Genomic DNA, 15106 nt, shown 5'->3' on the forward strand with positions numbered 1-15106 from the left:
AGCTTCTCACCTCTAAACAATATTAGTACAATAGTGCACCGTAGGCTACAATCAGCAGGAACCAATGTCCCAATATGAAAAGTCTGTTGCATAAATTCCCTCCTGGGGTGTTACGTTGTTTAACTGCCCCCCCTATTATAGATAATCATTCAATCCCCGCCTCCTGTAGATAATCAATATGGGTGGTGGTGAGACACTCTCTATGTTCCTTCTCTCTTTGATTGACTTAGGTAGTGAGGTAGGATGCTTTTGCTCCTAACTCCGAGATGTGTGTGTGTGTGTCCTATGGAGTCCAGGAGTCCATTAATCGTTTCCAAGAAAATGATTTTAGCTAATGCTATTACTCACTGTGGTATGACGCACGTTTCTAGTTCAACAGACCATGTAGCAGAAAACCTAAGTGGTGTCAATATGCGTTAAACAGTGTGGTTCATTCGGTCGAGAATGGTGCTTGCAATGCTAATGGTCGTTGGTTCAATTCCACCGGGGCCACCCAATTGGAAAATGAATGCACACATGACTGTGAGTTGCTTTGGATAAAAGCTTCTGCTATGTGGCATATGTTATATTATTATGAACATAGGTTAAAGGTCATATTCCTTCAATTAATTTCAATCCATGATTGCACAACATGGTGTTTCTGCTCTTCATGAGTGAGTTGTTTTTTTCCTTAGAATACATCCTCCAATGTACCTGGTAGCAGCAAACCTAATAGGTATAAACGTACACATATTACACTAGATGAACGTAGGCTAAGGGTTCTATTCCTTCAATTCATTTGAGTCCTTGATCACTAAACATGTGGTGTTTCTGCCATACATACAGTATACTGAATAAAAATATAAATGCAACATGTGTTTACTAACAGGGTTGTAGACAAATGTGTGCACGCAATTTGAGAGAAATAATCATTTTGTGCGTATGGAACATTTCTGGGATTTGTTTTTGTCAGCTCATGAAAAATGGGACCAACACTTTACATGTTGCGTTTCTATTTTTGTTCGGTCTATATTAGTACATATTAGATTATATAAACTTAGGTTAAGAATCATATTTGCTCAAATCATTTGAATCCATGCTCACACGACATGTGTTTTAATTTTTTTTATTTTACGAGGCAAGTCAGTTAAGAACAAATTCTTATTTTCAATGACGGCCTAGGAACAGTGGGTTAACTGCCTGTTCAGGGGCAGAACGACAGATTTGTACCCTGTCAGCTCGGGGGTTTGAACTTGAAACCTTCCGGTTACTAGTCCAACGCTCTAACCACTAGGCTACCCTGCTGTTTTTGCCTATGTCATTCATTGGTTTTCTCCTCAGAATACATCCTCCAATATACCTGGTAGCAGCACTTAGGTATAAACATACACTTAGAAAAAAGGGTTCCAAAAGGGTTCTTCTGCTGTCCCCATAGGATAACACTTTTTGGTTCCATGGAGATTTATTTTAGGTTCCATGTAGAACCCTCTGGGGAAAGGGTTCTTCACAATGGGGTTCTACCTGGAACCAAAAGGGTTCTTTAATGGGTTCTCCAATATGGACAGCCGAAAAACCATTTTAGGTTGTAGATAGCACCTTTCTTTCTAAGAGTGTATACATAATGAGTGTAGATTAAGGGTCATATTCGCTCTATTCATTTGAGTCCATGTTCATGTTTGTGCTGTATCCTATGTGATTGTATACCAAATGGCATCCTATTCCCTAAACAGTGCACTACTTTTGGGTGCCATTTGGGATGCATTCCGTGAGTCATTGTTTTTCTCACAGAATACCTTAAGAGCCTTAAGATGCAGGGGGCAGCTGGCTGAGATGGTCCTGTGTTGGTGGTGATGGTGATGTTGATCACAATGACGACAATGCTAAATCAAGGCAGTCTGGTCCTTAATGTCAAAACAAGCTCCCCTGCCCATGCCCTACCCAGACCACTTGATTTGAGTCCATGTTTTTTTGCTGTACATCCCTACATATTAGTATATGTTAGAACATATTAGTACATATTAGAGTATATGGGAATAGGTTAAGGTGGCAGCTGGTTGAGATGGGCATATGGTGATGATGGTGAGGATGATGATGATGATGATGACAGTGCTCAATCAGTGTGCAGTTGGTTGTTAAGTAGTCTGGCGAATGGCCATCCATATTTAAACAAGCCCCCCGCCCATCCTCTGCCCAGCCTAGCACCCATAGACCCAAATAGCCTCCTCTTCCTCCTGTCCCCACCCCCTCTGTACAGGACGCAGATGCTGCTGTTGCCCAGGGATTGTTGCCAGGCAGCTGAGGAGGAAGTGCTCATTTAGGGCTGTGGGGATTGAATGGGGATTTACTCAACAGGAGTTGAGATTGTGTCAGAGCTCTCTGCTGCATCCCAAATGGTACCCTATTACCTTCCTAGTGCAGTGCACTACCTATTGGGCACTATAAAGGGAATACATTGGGCACTATATATAGGGAAGTTAGGCATATAGGAAATAAGGTACCAATTAGGACGCAGACTGTGACTGAGGTACCACAGTGTGAATAAGTTGTTTTACCACTGTGGTTGAGTAGTGTGAATAAGTTGTTTTACCACTGTGGTAGAGTAGTGTGAATAAGTTGTTTTACCACTGTGGTTGAGTAGTGTGAATTAGATGCTGTACCTCTGAGTGTTAAATATGTTCTAGTCTACACAGTGAGCATGTTTCTCACCAGTGGAAGTGAATCTCTGAAGAGCAAGTATATTGTACAGCAGTGGAGGCTGCAGAGGGGAGGACGGCTCATAATAATGTCTTGAATGGAGCAAATGGAATGGCATCAAACACCTGGAAACCATGTTTTTCATGTATTTGATACCATTCCACTCCAACCATTACCACGAGCCCATACTCCAAATGAAGGTGCTGAATACTGCTAAATAAATTTAAAAAACACTTACATAAGGTGTCTTAGTAGGGTGTTGGGCCACCACGAGCCGCCAGAACATATTCAATGCACCTAGGCATAGATAATGGGAAAATGGGCATTTTTATACATGAACCTAAGCATTATGGGATGTTAATTTCTTAATTAACTCAGGAACCACACCTGTATGGAAGCACCTGCTTTCAATATACTTTGTATCCCTCATTTTCTCAAGTGTTTATTTTGACAGTTACCTGAAGTTCCAGTACCATGAGATAAATATACAGTACTAGTCAAAAGTTTGGACACACCTACTCATTCAAGGGTTTTTCACATTTTTTAAAAGTATTTTCTACATTTTAGAATAATAGTGAAGATATCAAAACTATTAAATAACACATGGAATCATGTAGTAACAAAAAAAAGTGTTAAACAAATCTAAACATAGTTTATATTTGAAATTCTTCAAATTAGCCACCCTTTGCCTTGATGACAGCTTTGCATACTCTTGGCAGTCTCTCAGCTAGCTTCACCTGGAGTGCTTTTCCAACAGTCTTAAAGGAGCTCACACATATGCTGAGCCCTTGTTGGGTGTTTTTCCTTCACTCTGCGGTCCAACTCATTCCAAACCATCTCAATTGGGTTGAGGTCAGGTGATTGTGGAGGCCAGGTCATCTGATGCAGCCCTCCTTCACTCCCCTTCTTGTTCAAATAGCACTTACCCAGCCTGGAGTTGTGTCACCAGCAAATTACCCCCACACCATCACCCCTCCTCCATGCTTCACAGTGGGAACCACATGTGGGGAGATAATTCTTTTACCTACTCTGCGTCTCACAAAGACACAACGGTTGGAGACAAAAATCTTGAATTTGGACGCATCAGACCAATAGACAGATTTCCACTGGTCTAATGTACATTCCTCGTGTTTCTTGGCCCGAGCAAGTCTCTTCTTATTATTGGTGTCCTTTAGTAGTGGTTTCTTTGCAGCAATTCAACCATGAAGGCCTGATTCACACAGTCTCATCTGAACAGTTGATGTTGAGATGTGTCTGTTACTTGAACTCTGTGAAGCATTTATTTTGGCTGCAATTTCTGAGGCTGGTAACTGTAATGAACTTATCCTCTGCAGCAGAGGTAACTCTGGGTCTTCACTTCCTGTGGCAGTCCTCATGAGAGCCAGTTTCATCATAGTACTTGATGATTTTTGCGATGGTACTTGAAGACACTTTCAAAGTTCTTGAAATTTTCCACATTGACTGACCTTCATTTGTTGAAGTAAAGTAATAATTTCGCTTTGCTTATTTGAGCTGTTCTTGCCAGAATATGGACTTGGTTTTTACCAAATAGGGCTATCTTCTGTATACCACCCCTACCTTGTCACAACAGAACTGATTGGCTCAAACGCATTAAGGAAAACAATTCCACAGATTAACTTTTAACAAGGCACACCTGTTAATTGAAATGCATTCCAGGTGACTACCTCATGAAGATGGTTGAGAGAATGCCAAGAGTGTGCAAAGCTGTCATCAAGGCAAAGGGTGGCTACTTTGAAGAATCTACAATATATTTTGATTTGTTAAAGTTTTTTTGTTACTACAGGATTCCATATGTGTCATTTCATAGTTTTCATGTCTTCACTATTATTCTACAATGTAGAAAATAGTACAAATAAAGAAAAACCCTGGAATGAGTAGGTGTGTCCAAACTTTTGACTGGTACCGTACATCATAAGTACATGATGATCTGAGGAGCAGTCTGAGTCTTTAGTAGTCCGGTAAACTACCATCATTCGTCTTTTGAATGCTCAGGGGAGAGACGTCTATTCCTCTCCAGAAACTGTCCATCCATGTCCTCTTTATCCTTCTTAAAATGACTCCTTTATTTCCTCTTCTATCACTTTCTCCATCAATGTCTCTCCTGGTGGGATACTGTAGCTGGCTCGGTAGAGGGCCTGACCCCTCCACAGTTAGTTTCCTCTCTTTCTTTCACTCTTTCTCTCTTTCACCCTGTTGACCAACAGATGTCCTCTCTGATCCCCTCCTCAGGGCCAATTATACCTGCCTGGATGGATGGAGGGAGAGAGGGATGAGGGGAGAGTGAGTGAATGGAGAGAGGGAGGCAGGGATAAGAGAAGAGAGTCAAGGGAGGGAGAGAGGGATGAGGGGAGAATGTTAGTTTAGTGAGTTAAAAGAAGGTTAAGGAAAAGCATACCTTTCTTTGGGATAAGTAACATTTAAAAAAGTCTTATTCCAACCATTCAAACACAATGCACCATACTTCTTCATCTAGGGCATACTTTTAACACCCCATGCACACACTGCTATAAACAGCCTACATGCCATGGTTATCTTCACAAACAGATACAGTGGTAAACCAAGTGCTATTGAGGTGCTATGAGTGAGATGATGCTATGTGCTAAGTAGGCTTTATGCTGTTACAGAGAAAGCACTGGCTAGCAGTGATTACAGAGACAGTTGTGTGTGCAGCATGGATGCATGTAGTGTTCTGTGTCCCTAATGGCCCGCTATTCCCTATGCAGTGCACTACTTTTGACCTGAACCCTATGGGTCCTGGTCAAAAGCAATGCACTATAAAGGGAATAGGGTGCCAGAGCAGCCGTAGTGACTCAGTGAGCCCCAGACAGCCATTGTGTCGCTTGGCAGTAAGCTGTGTCTTCAGGCTCCGGTAGTGTGATCATCATCGGGCTGTTCTGTGGTCAGTGGTATTATTTGGAGAAGCAGTCATCACAGCTGCAGCCAGACACTGTGTATATATACAGTGTCTCAGAGTTGGAAATGCTGATCTAGGATCAGCTTTGCCTTTTATATCATAATGAATAAGATTACATTGACAGGGGGGGACGCAATCCTAGATCAGCACTCCTACTCTCAGATACTTTATGAATGTGCACTGAGCCTCCACAGAACAGGCAGCTAACTGCTTGGGATCCATTGATTACTAGATTGTGAGTCAGAGAGTCAGTGTGGATGGCAGTGTTGCTTTCATTGGAAATCAGGAAAAGGTGTATGAGAATATGTAAAACAAAGGAATGGTAACTTTATTCTCAAAGCATAGCGTTGTTAGCTTTGTCCTGGATCTCGTTGTGCTGTCTTGTCTTTGGCAAGACTGCACAAACAGATCTGGGACCAATCTACAGTGTTGACCCTGCAGATAGCTTTTTATGATGCGTCATACTCGTGTGCTACTTTGTTAAATTATATTTAAGTTACCTACTCAGCCTACTTGCTCATTAAAGTTGCACTGGTTAGTTATATAAATACTTTGGCATGAAATACTTTATGATTTCTGTAGATGTCTCTTGGCTGTCAGTGAGATTATGTAATATGGTTTTGGGGTTCCACTGATAATAATGTCCTAGGTTGGGCAGCTTGTGTACACACACACACACACACACACACACACACACACACACACACACACACACACACACACACACACACACACACACACACACACACACACACACACACACACACACACACACACACACACACACACACTCCCCCTTCATAAACATATTTTATTTGGAGTGACACGTATTTCCTGGCAGGGACGTTGTACAGGCCTCAGTGTTGATGATTTGATTTCTACACAATGGGATCTAGTGCTGGTACCTCGGGTGCCACACACACACACACACACACACACACACACACACACACACACACACACACACACACACACACACACACACACACACACACACACACACACACACACACAGTCTAGCAGCAGCACTAACACAGTAACTGAGTGTGGCAGGAGGCACAGCAGAGGCAATGTCTTACAGCACATACACCCAGCCACAGCCCAGCACAAAATGGTCTCATAATTCTTCATAATGGAGACACAGGAGGCATATATTCACATCGGATTATTACACTCCAACACTATAGAGGAGATGACAGGGGAAAGAGGGAGGATGAGGAGAGGGAGGTGGGGAAGGAGGAATAGGAGGAAGGAAAAGGCGGAGAAGGAAGGAGGTGTGGAGGCGGTCCTCAGGCACCTGCAGGGTTACTTCCCAAATGGCACCCTATTCCCTACATAGTGATCAGAGCCATATGGGTTCTTGTCAAAAGTAATGCACTAAATAGGGAATAGAGTGCCATTTGGGACACAGCCCAGGAGTTGCTGCTGCTGCTGCGCCCCAGTTCTGTCAGCGGTCATTTCCAGGAGAATGAATAATTTGGGTGCAGCATCAGGAGGCCTCATTGGCACATCTCCCTGTTTATGAACCAGAGCAGTGAGACAAACCAGGTTCTAAACACCAGGCCTGTGCCTGAAATGGTACCATTTTCCCTATGTAGTGCAAAGGGTATATGGTTTTTTTTGTTGTACTTTTTCTCCCCTATTTCATGATATCCAATTTGTAGTTACAGTCTTATCCCATCACTGCAACCCCTGTACAGACTCAGGAGAGGTGAACGTTGAGAGCCATGGGTCCTCTGAAGCAAGACACAGCCTGGGATTGAACCCAGGTCTGTAGTGACACCTCAAGCATTGCGATGGAGTGCCTTATAACAGCACTTACAGTTGACTGGGGCAGCTCTAGCAGGGCAGAAATTTTTACTTGTTGGAAAGGTGGCATCCTATGTTGGTGTCACTGAGCTCTTCAGTAAGGCCATTCTACTGCCAATGTTTGTCTATGGAGATTGCATGGCTATGTGATCGATTTTGCCAATGCACCACTCGGGAGGCCGTAGTGCACTACTTTTGACCAGGGCTCTATGCGGATAGTGCACTACATAGGAAATAGGGTCCCTGGTCAAAAGTAGTACACTATAAAGAGAATAGTATGCTATTTCAGATGCAATCCAGGTCTGTCTCATTGAGAAATCTCATTGAGAAAGCCCTTTAGGCTTCACACATACACTATATATACAAAAGTATGTGGATAGCCCTTCAAATTAGTGGATTCGGCTATTTCAGCAACACCTGTTAGTGACGGGTGTATAAAATCGATCACATAGCCATGCAATCTCCATAGACAAACATTGGCAGTAGAATGGCCTTACTGAAGAGCTCAGTGACACCAACATAGGATGCCACCTTTCCAACAAGTAAAAATTTCTGCCCTGCTAGAGCTGCCCCAGTCAACTGTAAGTGCTGTTATTGTGAAGTGGAAATGTCCAGGAGCAACAATGGCTCAGCCGCGAAGTGGTAGACCACACAAGCTCACAGAACCGGACCAAGCGTGTAGCGTGTATAAATCGCTTCTCCTCAGCCGCAACACTCACTACAGAGTTTCAAACTGCCTTTCAAACTACCTCAAGAACTGTTCATCGGGAGCTTCATGAAATGGGTTTCCATGGCCGAGCAGCCACACACAAGCCTAAGATCACAATGCCAAGCGTCGACTGGAGTGGTGTAAAGCTCACTGCCATGGGACTCTGGAGCAGTGGAAACGTGTGATGAATCACCATTTGGCAGTCCGACGGACAAATCTGGGTTTGGCGGATGCAAGGAGAATGCTACCTGCCCCAATGCATAGTGCCAACTGTAAAGTTTGGTGGAGGAGGAATAATGGTCTGGGGCTGTTTTTCATGGTCCAGCTAGGCCCCTTAGTTCCAGTGAAGGAAAATCTTAACACTACAGCATACAATGACATACAAGATGATTCTGTGTTTCCAACTTTGTGGCAACAGTTTGGGGCAGGCCCTTTCTTGTTTCAGCATGACAATGTCCCCATACACAAAGGTCCATACATAAATGTTTTTGTGAGATCGGTGTGGAAGAACTTGACTAGCCTGCACAGAGCTCTGACCTCAACCCCATCGAACACCTATGTGATGAATTGGAACTCCGACTGCGAGCCAGGCCTATTTGCCCAACATCAGAGCCTGACCTCACTAATTACCTTGTGGCTGAATGGAAGCAAGTCCCCGCAGCAATGTTCCAACATCTAGTGGAATGCCCTCCCAGAAGAGTGGAGACTGTTATAACAGCAAAGGGGGGACCAACTCCAAATTAATTCCCATGATTTTGGAATGAGATGTTCGACCAGCAGGTGTCCACATACTTTTGGTCATGTCGTGTAGATTCCCCCTCTACTACACTGCAGTACCACAGCCCAGCCATAGAAATAGATAGGTAGACCTGTCTTCGGCTGTGTCTGAAATGGCAGCCTGTTCCCTCATCTCATTCTATACCAGCCATAGTGTCAAATCTCTCTGTCATAGCCCATGGCTTAGTGTGAAGTTCAAAGAGCCTTACCCTGGTGTCGGTTTACACTGGGCCATTCCTCTGGACAGTTGGTCAATCAATCTGTGATGAAATCAGTATTGCACACAAATCATCAAAACACAGGGAAGCTAGGAAGTCAGTGGGGTAATGGGTCGCAGGGCCGGGCGGGTGTGTCTCTGGGAGGGGGACAGCTGGTGGAAACGGGTGGAAGGAGGAGGAAGGGAAGAGGAAGAGGGAGGAAGAAGGGGTTTGGGGTTTACTTGACTTTGGGCACTGGGGACTATGGGTCTGGGGTCACACCTGTTAGAGTGGCTTATTGATGGACGCCATGCAGCTTTGTGAAACAAGGGTGCTGGAACTGGAAGGAAACCTTGAATTAAGCTTTAGCACAGTACCCAAGCACTGTATAAGGGTTCAGATACAATAACAATATACACACACACACAGGCATACACACACACACACACACACACACACACACACACACACACACACACACACACACACACACACACACACACACACAGGCACACGCAGACACACAGGCACACGCAGACACACAGGCACACTTTCCTGCTATACTAGAGAGAGTGGCATCATCAATTCATACTGTGATAAATGCAGGTACTGCTCTTTCAAACCATTTCCCCCCCACAAAAAAGCCTGTGCTCCCAGAAGAATAACACACAAGAAGCTCCTTAACCAGCTGAGATATAGAGCAGTTTAACAATGCACTGTGCACCCATCCAATCCCATAGCATAGACAGATAGATAAGGTATTTGGCCATGTGTATTTGGCCATGTGCTGGTCCTGTGTGTTAACTAGAGAGTCAGTGTGGTGCAGAAGTGCAGCCAGGCTGGAGGATCCCCCTGGTCAGTCAGAGGCTGTGTCCCAAATGGCACCCTATTCCCTATATAATGCAATACATTTGACCAGGGCCATAAGGTGCACTATGTAGGAAATGGGGTGCCATTTGGCATGGAAACAGAGACTGTAGTATGGCCTTCGGAACAGATCATCTTCAGCTGACTGTGCAGTGGCCAAAGCCCTTCTTCCCCCTCTTGTCCCTCTCTCTCCCCCTCTCATCCCCCTCTCTCCCCTCCCCTTGGCAGCTGTCAGCTCAAGGATAGGGTGTGTGACACCACAGCACCTGCACACAGGATACTAGATAGATGAGAGGAGAGGATGGCAGTCAGTCAGATCCCCTCTGAGAGGCAGTGTAGAGTTTTCAATTAGATAAGGACTATTAGCTTTTATAAACTGGGTAGTTCGATCCCTGAATGCTGATTGGCTGACAGCCGTGGTATATCAAACTGTATACCACAGGTATGAGAACATTTATTTTCACTGCTCTAGCACCTCAAGGGTTTGTTGTATATAGCCAATATACCACGGCTAAAGTCTGTATCCAGGCACTCTACGTTGCGTCATGCATTATTTATTTTTTACCTTTATTTAACTAGGCAAGTCAGTTAAGAACAAATTCTTATTTTCAATGACGGCCTAGGAACAGTGGGTTAACTGCCTCTTCAGGGGCAGAACGGCAGATTTGTACCTTGTCAGCTCGGGGGTTTGAACTTGCGACCTTCCGGTTACTAGTCCAACACTCTAACCACTAGGCTACCCTGCCGCCCCAAACAGCCCTTAGCCGTGGTATATTGGCCATATACCACACCCCCTCATGCTTTATTGCTTAAGTATAACTAATGGACACACTATTGGTGCTGTGTTTACTGTCCTTTATTGACATGTTGGAATACCAATTAAAACATGTCATATGGGAGCTGATGAGAGGTGTAATATACCTTTGGTCTGGAAGGTATATTAGGCCTTTATGGTAGAGTTGCCAGACGGAAGCCACTCAGTGAAAGGCACATAATGGCCCCCTTGGAGTTTGCCAAAAGCCATCTAAAGGACTCTCAGACCATGAGAAACAAGATTCTCTGGTCTGATGAAACCACTCTTTGGCCTAAATGCCAAGCGTCACGTTTGGAGGAAACCTGGCACCATCCCTACGGTGAAGCATGGTGATGAGGTCCGTGATGAAGAGAGATCCGTGATCCATGAAAACCTGCTCCAGAGAACTCAGGACCATACACTGGGGTGAAGGTTCACCTTCCAACAGGACAACGACCCAAAGCATACAGCCAAAGCAACACAGGTGTGGCTTCGGGACAAGTCTCTGAATGTCCTTGAGTGGCCCAGCCAGAGCTCAGACTTGAACCCGATTGAACATCTCTGGAGAGACCTGAAAATAGCTTTGCAGCAACGCTCCACATCCAACCTGACAGAGCTTGAGAGGATCTGCAGAGAATAATGGGAGAAACTCCCCAAATACAGGTGTGCCAAGCTTGTAGCGTCATACCCAAGAAGACTTGAGGTTGTAATCGCTGCCAAAGGTGCTTCAACAAAGTACTGAGTAAAGGGTCTGAATACTTATGTAGATGTGATATATCCAATTTGCTAACATTTCAAAAAAATAAACATTATGGGGTATTGTGTGTAGATTGATGAGGGAAAAAAACTATTTAATCAATTTTAGAATATGTCTGTAAAGTAACAAAACGTGCAAAATGTAATGTGGTCTGAATACTTTCCGATGATACAATATATTTTATCTTGTTTTGTAGATCATGATCAGTGAGTTAACAGTCAGTGTGTGTGCGTGTGTTTGTGCGTGTGTGTGTTTCAGAGTGAGGAACGCCCCGCTACCAGTGAAGGTTTGCTGCTCGGCCGTCCAGCTGTACATGCGGGGCAAGCCCAAGAGTGTAACCCTGGAGGCCAAGGCCGGCCAGGCCCACGCAGACTTCCGTAAGAACCGCGACGGTTTCACCCTCCTGATCCCCTCCAACTGAGACAGTCACCACCAGCTACCCCAGGCACATTCTAATCTGGACCTCAAAGCCTGCTGATTTTCATGTTCTTGGAAAAGGAGCTTCAATCTTATTGGTTGAAAATGTAAAACCAATGCACTGATGGTTGGAGTTGGAACTACTCATTATGGCAGGGACTCACACTGGCCATTGGATGTTTTTTGTCATATTATGTATGGTTTAGATGCTCACAGGTATAACATTTAACTTTAAAAACATATTTTTTATATGATTTCATGTTTTTGCACTTTTCAGGGAATTAACAGAGATATATAGCCAAGAGATTGAAATGCAAACAAGAATAGCAATATTTCACATCCATTTTTTCAGACTAACTTAGTTTAGACACAGTGTTTTTATACTGTATATTCAGCAGAGAAGACAGCTATTTTACTGCCTTTGAGAAATGGGAATACTCCTTTAAAGTGCATCATCTCAACATACTGCCTTGAAAGGGCAGACCATGAGATTAATAGCAACAATGAAAAAGCAAATAAATATTTATTAAAATGTATTTTATCGCAGTATGTGTAGATGTTTTTACTCTACCACAAAAGTATATATAATATGTTTATATCATATTATTCATACTATTTATTTTCATTTGATATATTATTAATATTATTATATTATGGGCCAATTTTCTGGACCCAGATTAAGTCCATTGAACAGTCTTATTCTGGGTTAGAGATACCAACCCTATACACTGTAATGTAACTGAGAGCATATCAGTCTTTCTCTGTCTTCCTCTCTCCCTTTCTACCTCCATCTCTCTTCCTCTCTCTGCCCCCCCCCCCCCCCCATCTCTCTCTCTCACACGCTCTTTCTGTGTCTCTCTCCACTTTGTCCTGATGGTACTGCTTAGTGATGGCCTGGCCTCAGTGTGACTCTGCTTTCTTCTCCATGCCCTGACATCCTCTATCTCCATCCTCCCCTCCCCTGACATCTCCCCTCTCCTGACATCCCTCATGTTGTGAGTCCCCCAGTCTCTCTCTAATCCATTCTGACAAGTGTGTGTGTGTGTGTGTGTGTGTGTGTGTGTGTGTGTGTGTGTGTGTGTGTGTGTGTGTGTGTGTGTGTGTGTGTGTGTGTGTGTGTGTGTGTGTGTGTGTGTGTGCGCACGCAAGTGTATGTGTGCACATTGGTAGAAAAAGTACTCAAATGTCATACTGTAGTTAAAGTAAAGATACCGAAAACAGAAAATGACTCATGTAAAGTGAAAGTTACCCAGTAAAATACACATTGAGTAAAAGTCTAAAAGTATCTGGTTTTAAATGTACTTAAGTACAATGGTCGAAAGAGTACCCAATCGTCATACTTGAGTAAAAGTACAAAGTAAAAGTAAATGCTATACATCATATTCCTTATAGTGAGCAAACTAGACGGTATGATTTTCTTATTATTTTTAATTACAGACAGACAGGGACACACTCCAACACATCATTTACAAACATAGTATTTGTGTTTTGTGATTCTGCCAGATCAGAGGCAGTAGGGATGACAAAGTGCTATATTGATAGGTGCCATAATTCTGTCCAGCTTGAGCATTCTAAATGTAACGAGTACTTTTAGGTGTCAGGGAAAATGTACGGAGTAAAGAGTACATTATTTTCTTTAGGAATGTAGTGGAGTAAACGTTGTCAAAAATATAGATCGTAAAGTAAAGTACAGATACCCCAAAAACGACTTAAGTTAAGTTCTTCACACCACTATGTGTGCATGTATCTCCCTTTTCAGTGTGTCAATTTGTGTGTGTCTATAGCTAGGTTTCCATCCAATTTGCGATAAATAATATGAGCATCTTCCCAGCAGAGATGTGTTTCCATCAAGCATACTTTTTGCCGTGATGACATAGTGCACATAAAAATCACTTTTGCCTATAATGTTAAATGAGTTTCCATCGCATTTCCAACTCTACTGATGGTTTTGTCACAAGACCTGTTTCAAAAAATGTCACACGTCACTACTTCACAGGACAGGCATTTGATTATATATATATTTTTTCTAAATGCGTTTTTGGCAGAACTGCCTTTTGAAAGGTGAACTTTCATGTGCCTTAATAACAAACTTGTATGCCATCTGTAAATACAAATACAATTGTTAAATTACGATCCTAGTTGGTTTAGTTACGGAAAAATACAGAAGCCTTCCTGCTAGCCATGATTGGATGGACTGGACATGCTGAGAGATGAGTTCAGATTGGTCTGCCATGTAGCATGCTTCTGTCTATAACATGAGCTTCTCAGTATGTGTAGATAATCCTTTCTACTGCAGCTTTTTTTTAAAGACATCATGAAGAACTGAAAATGTGTTGCTACTTCTCTCAATATTTCTGCCCTGAAATTAACAGGCACTATTGACAAAGATCAGTGGGAAAAAGTTGTGATGGACTACTTTATGGTGGACGATCGTGCCATGCTGACTCTATCTGACTTTGAAAATGAATCATTCGATGAGGAAATCCCTGACTTAGGTAAAAACATTTTCATTGAAAAGTGGTGCGTGTATGTATGTATTCACCCCCTTTGCTATGAAGCCCCTAAATAAGATATGGTGCAACCAATTACCTTCATAAGTCACATAATTAATTAAATATAGTCCACCTGTGTGCAATCTAAGTGTCACATGATCTGTCACATGATTTCAGTATATATACACCTGCTCTGAAAGGCCCCAGAGTCTGCAACACCACTAAGCAAGGGGCACCACCAAGCAAGTGGCACCATGAAGACCAAGGAGCTCTCCAAACAGGTCAGGGACAAAGTTGTGGAGAAGTACAGATCAGAGTTGGGTAATAAAAAAATATCTGAAACTTTGAACATCCCACAGAGTACCATTAAATCCATTATTAAAAAAGTAGAACAAATATGGCACCACAACAAACCTACCAAGATTCACAAAATTCACAGACCAGGCAACGAGGGCATTAATCAGAGAGGCAACAAAGAGTCTAAAGATAACCCTGAAGGAGCTGCAAAGCTCTACAGCGGAGATTGGAGTATCTGTCCATAGGACCACTTTAAGCAGTACACTCCACAGAGCTAGGCTTTACGGAAGAGTGGCCAGAAAAAAGCAATTTCTTAAAGAAAGAAATATGCAAACACATTTGGTGTTCACCAAAAGGCATGTGGGAGACTTCCCAAACATATG

The 15106-nt window shown here is 43.1% G+C and overlaps 1 protein-coding gene across 1 annotated transcript in view; it reads left to right on the forward strand.

Moving 5' to 3' along the window:
- myo1g (myosin IG) overlaps nt 1-12480 on the forward strand; it is a 61403-nt gene extending 48923 nt beyond the window's left edge. Inside the window, exon 22 of the mRNA XM_031788811.1 lies at nt 11776-12480. Within this exon, the coding sequence (XP_031644671.1) occupies nt 11776-11938 (163 nt within the window). The 3' untranslated portion in view covers nt 11939-12480. The remainder of the gene's footprint in view (nt 1-11775) is intronic.
- The last annotated feature ends 2626 nt before the right edge of the window (nt 12481-15106 follow it).

This window comes from Oncorhynchus kisutch, linkage group LG14 (genome assembly GCF_002021735.2).
Source record: "Oncorhynchus kisutch isolate 150728-3 linkage group LG14, Okis_V2, whole genome shotgun sequence".
Classification (NCBI taxonomy): domain Eukaryota; kingdom Metazoa; phylum Chordata; class Actinopteri; order Salmoniformes; family Salmonidae; genus Oncorhynchus; species Oncorhynchus kisutch.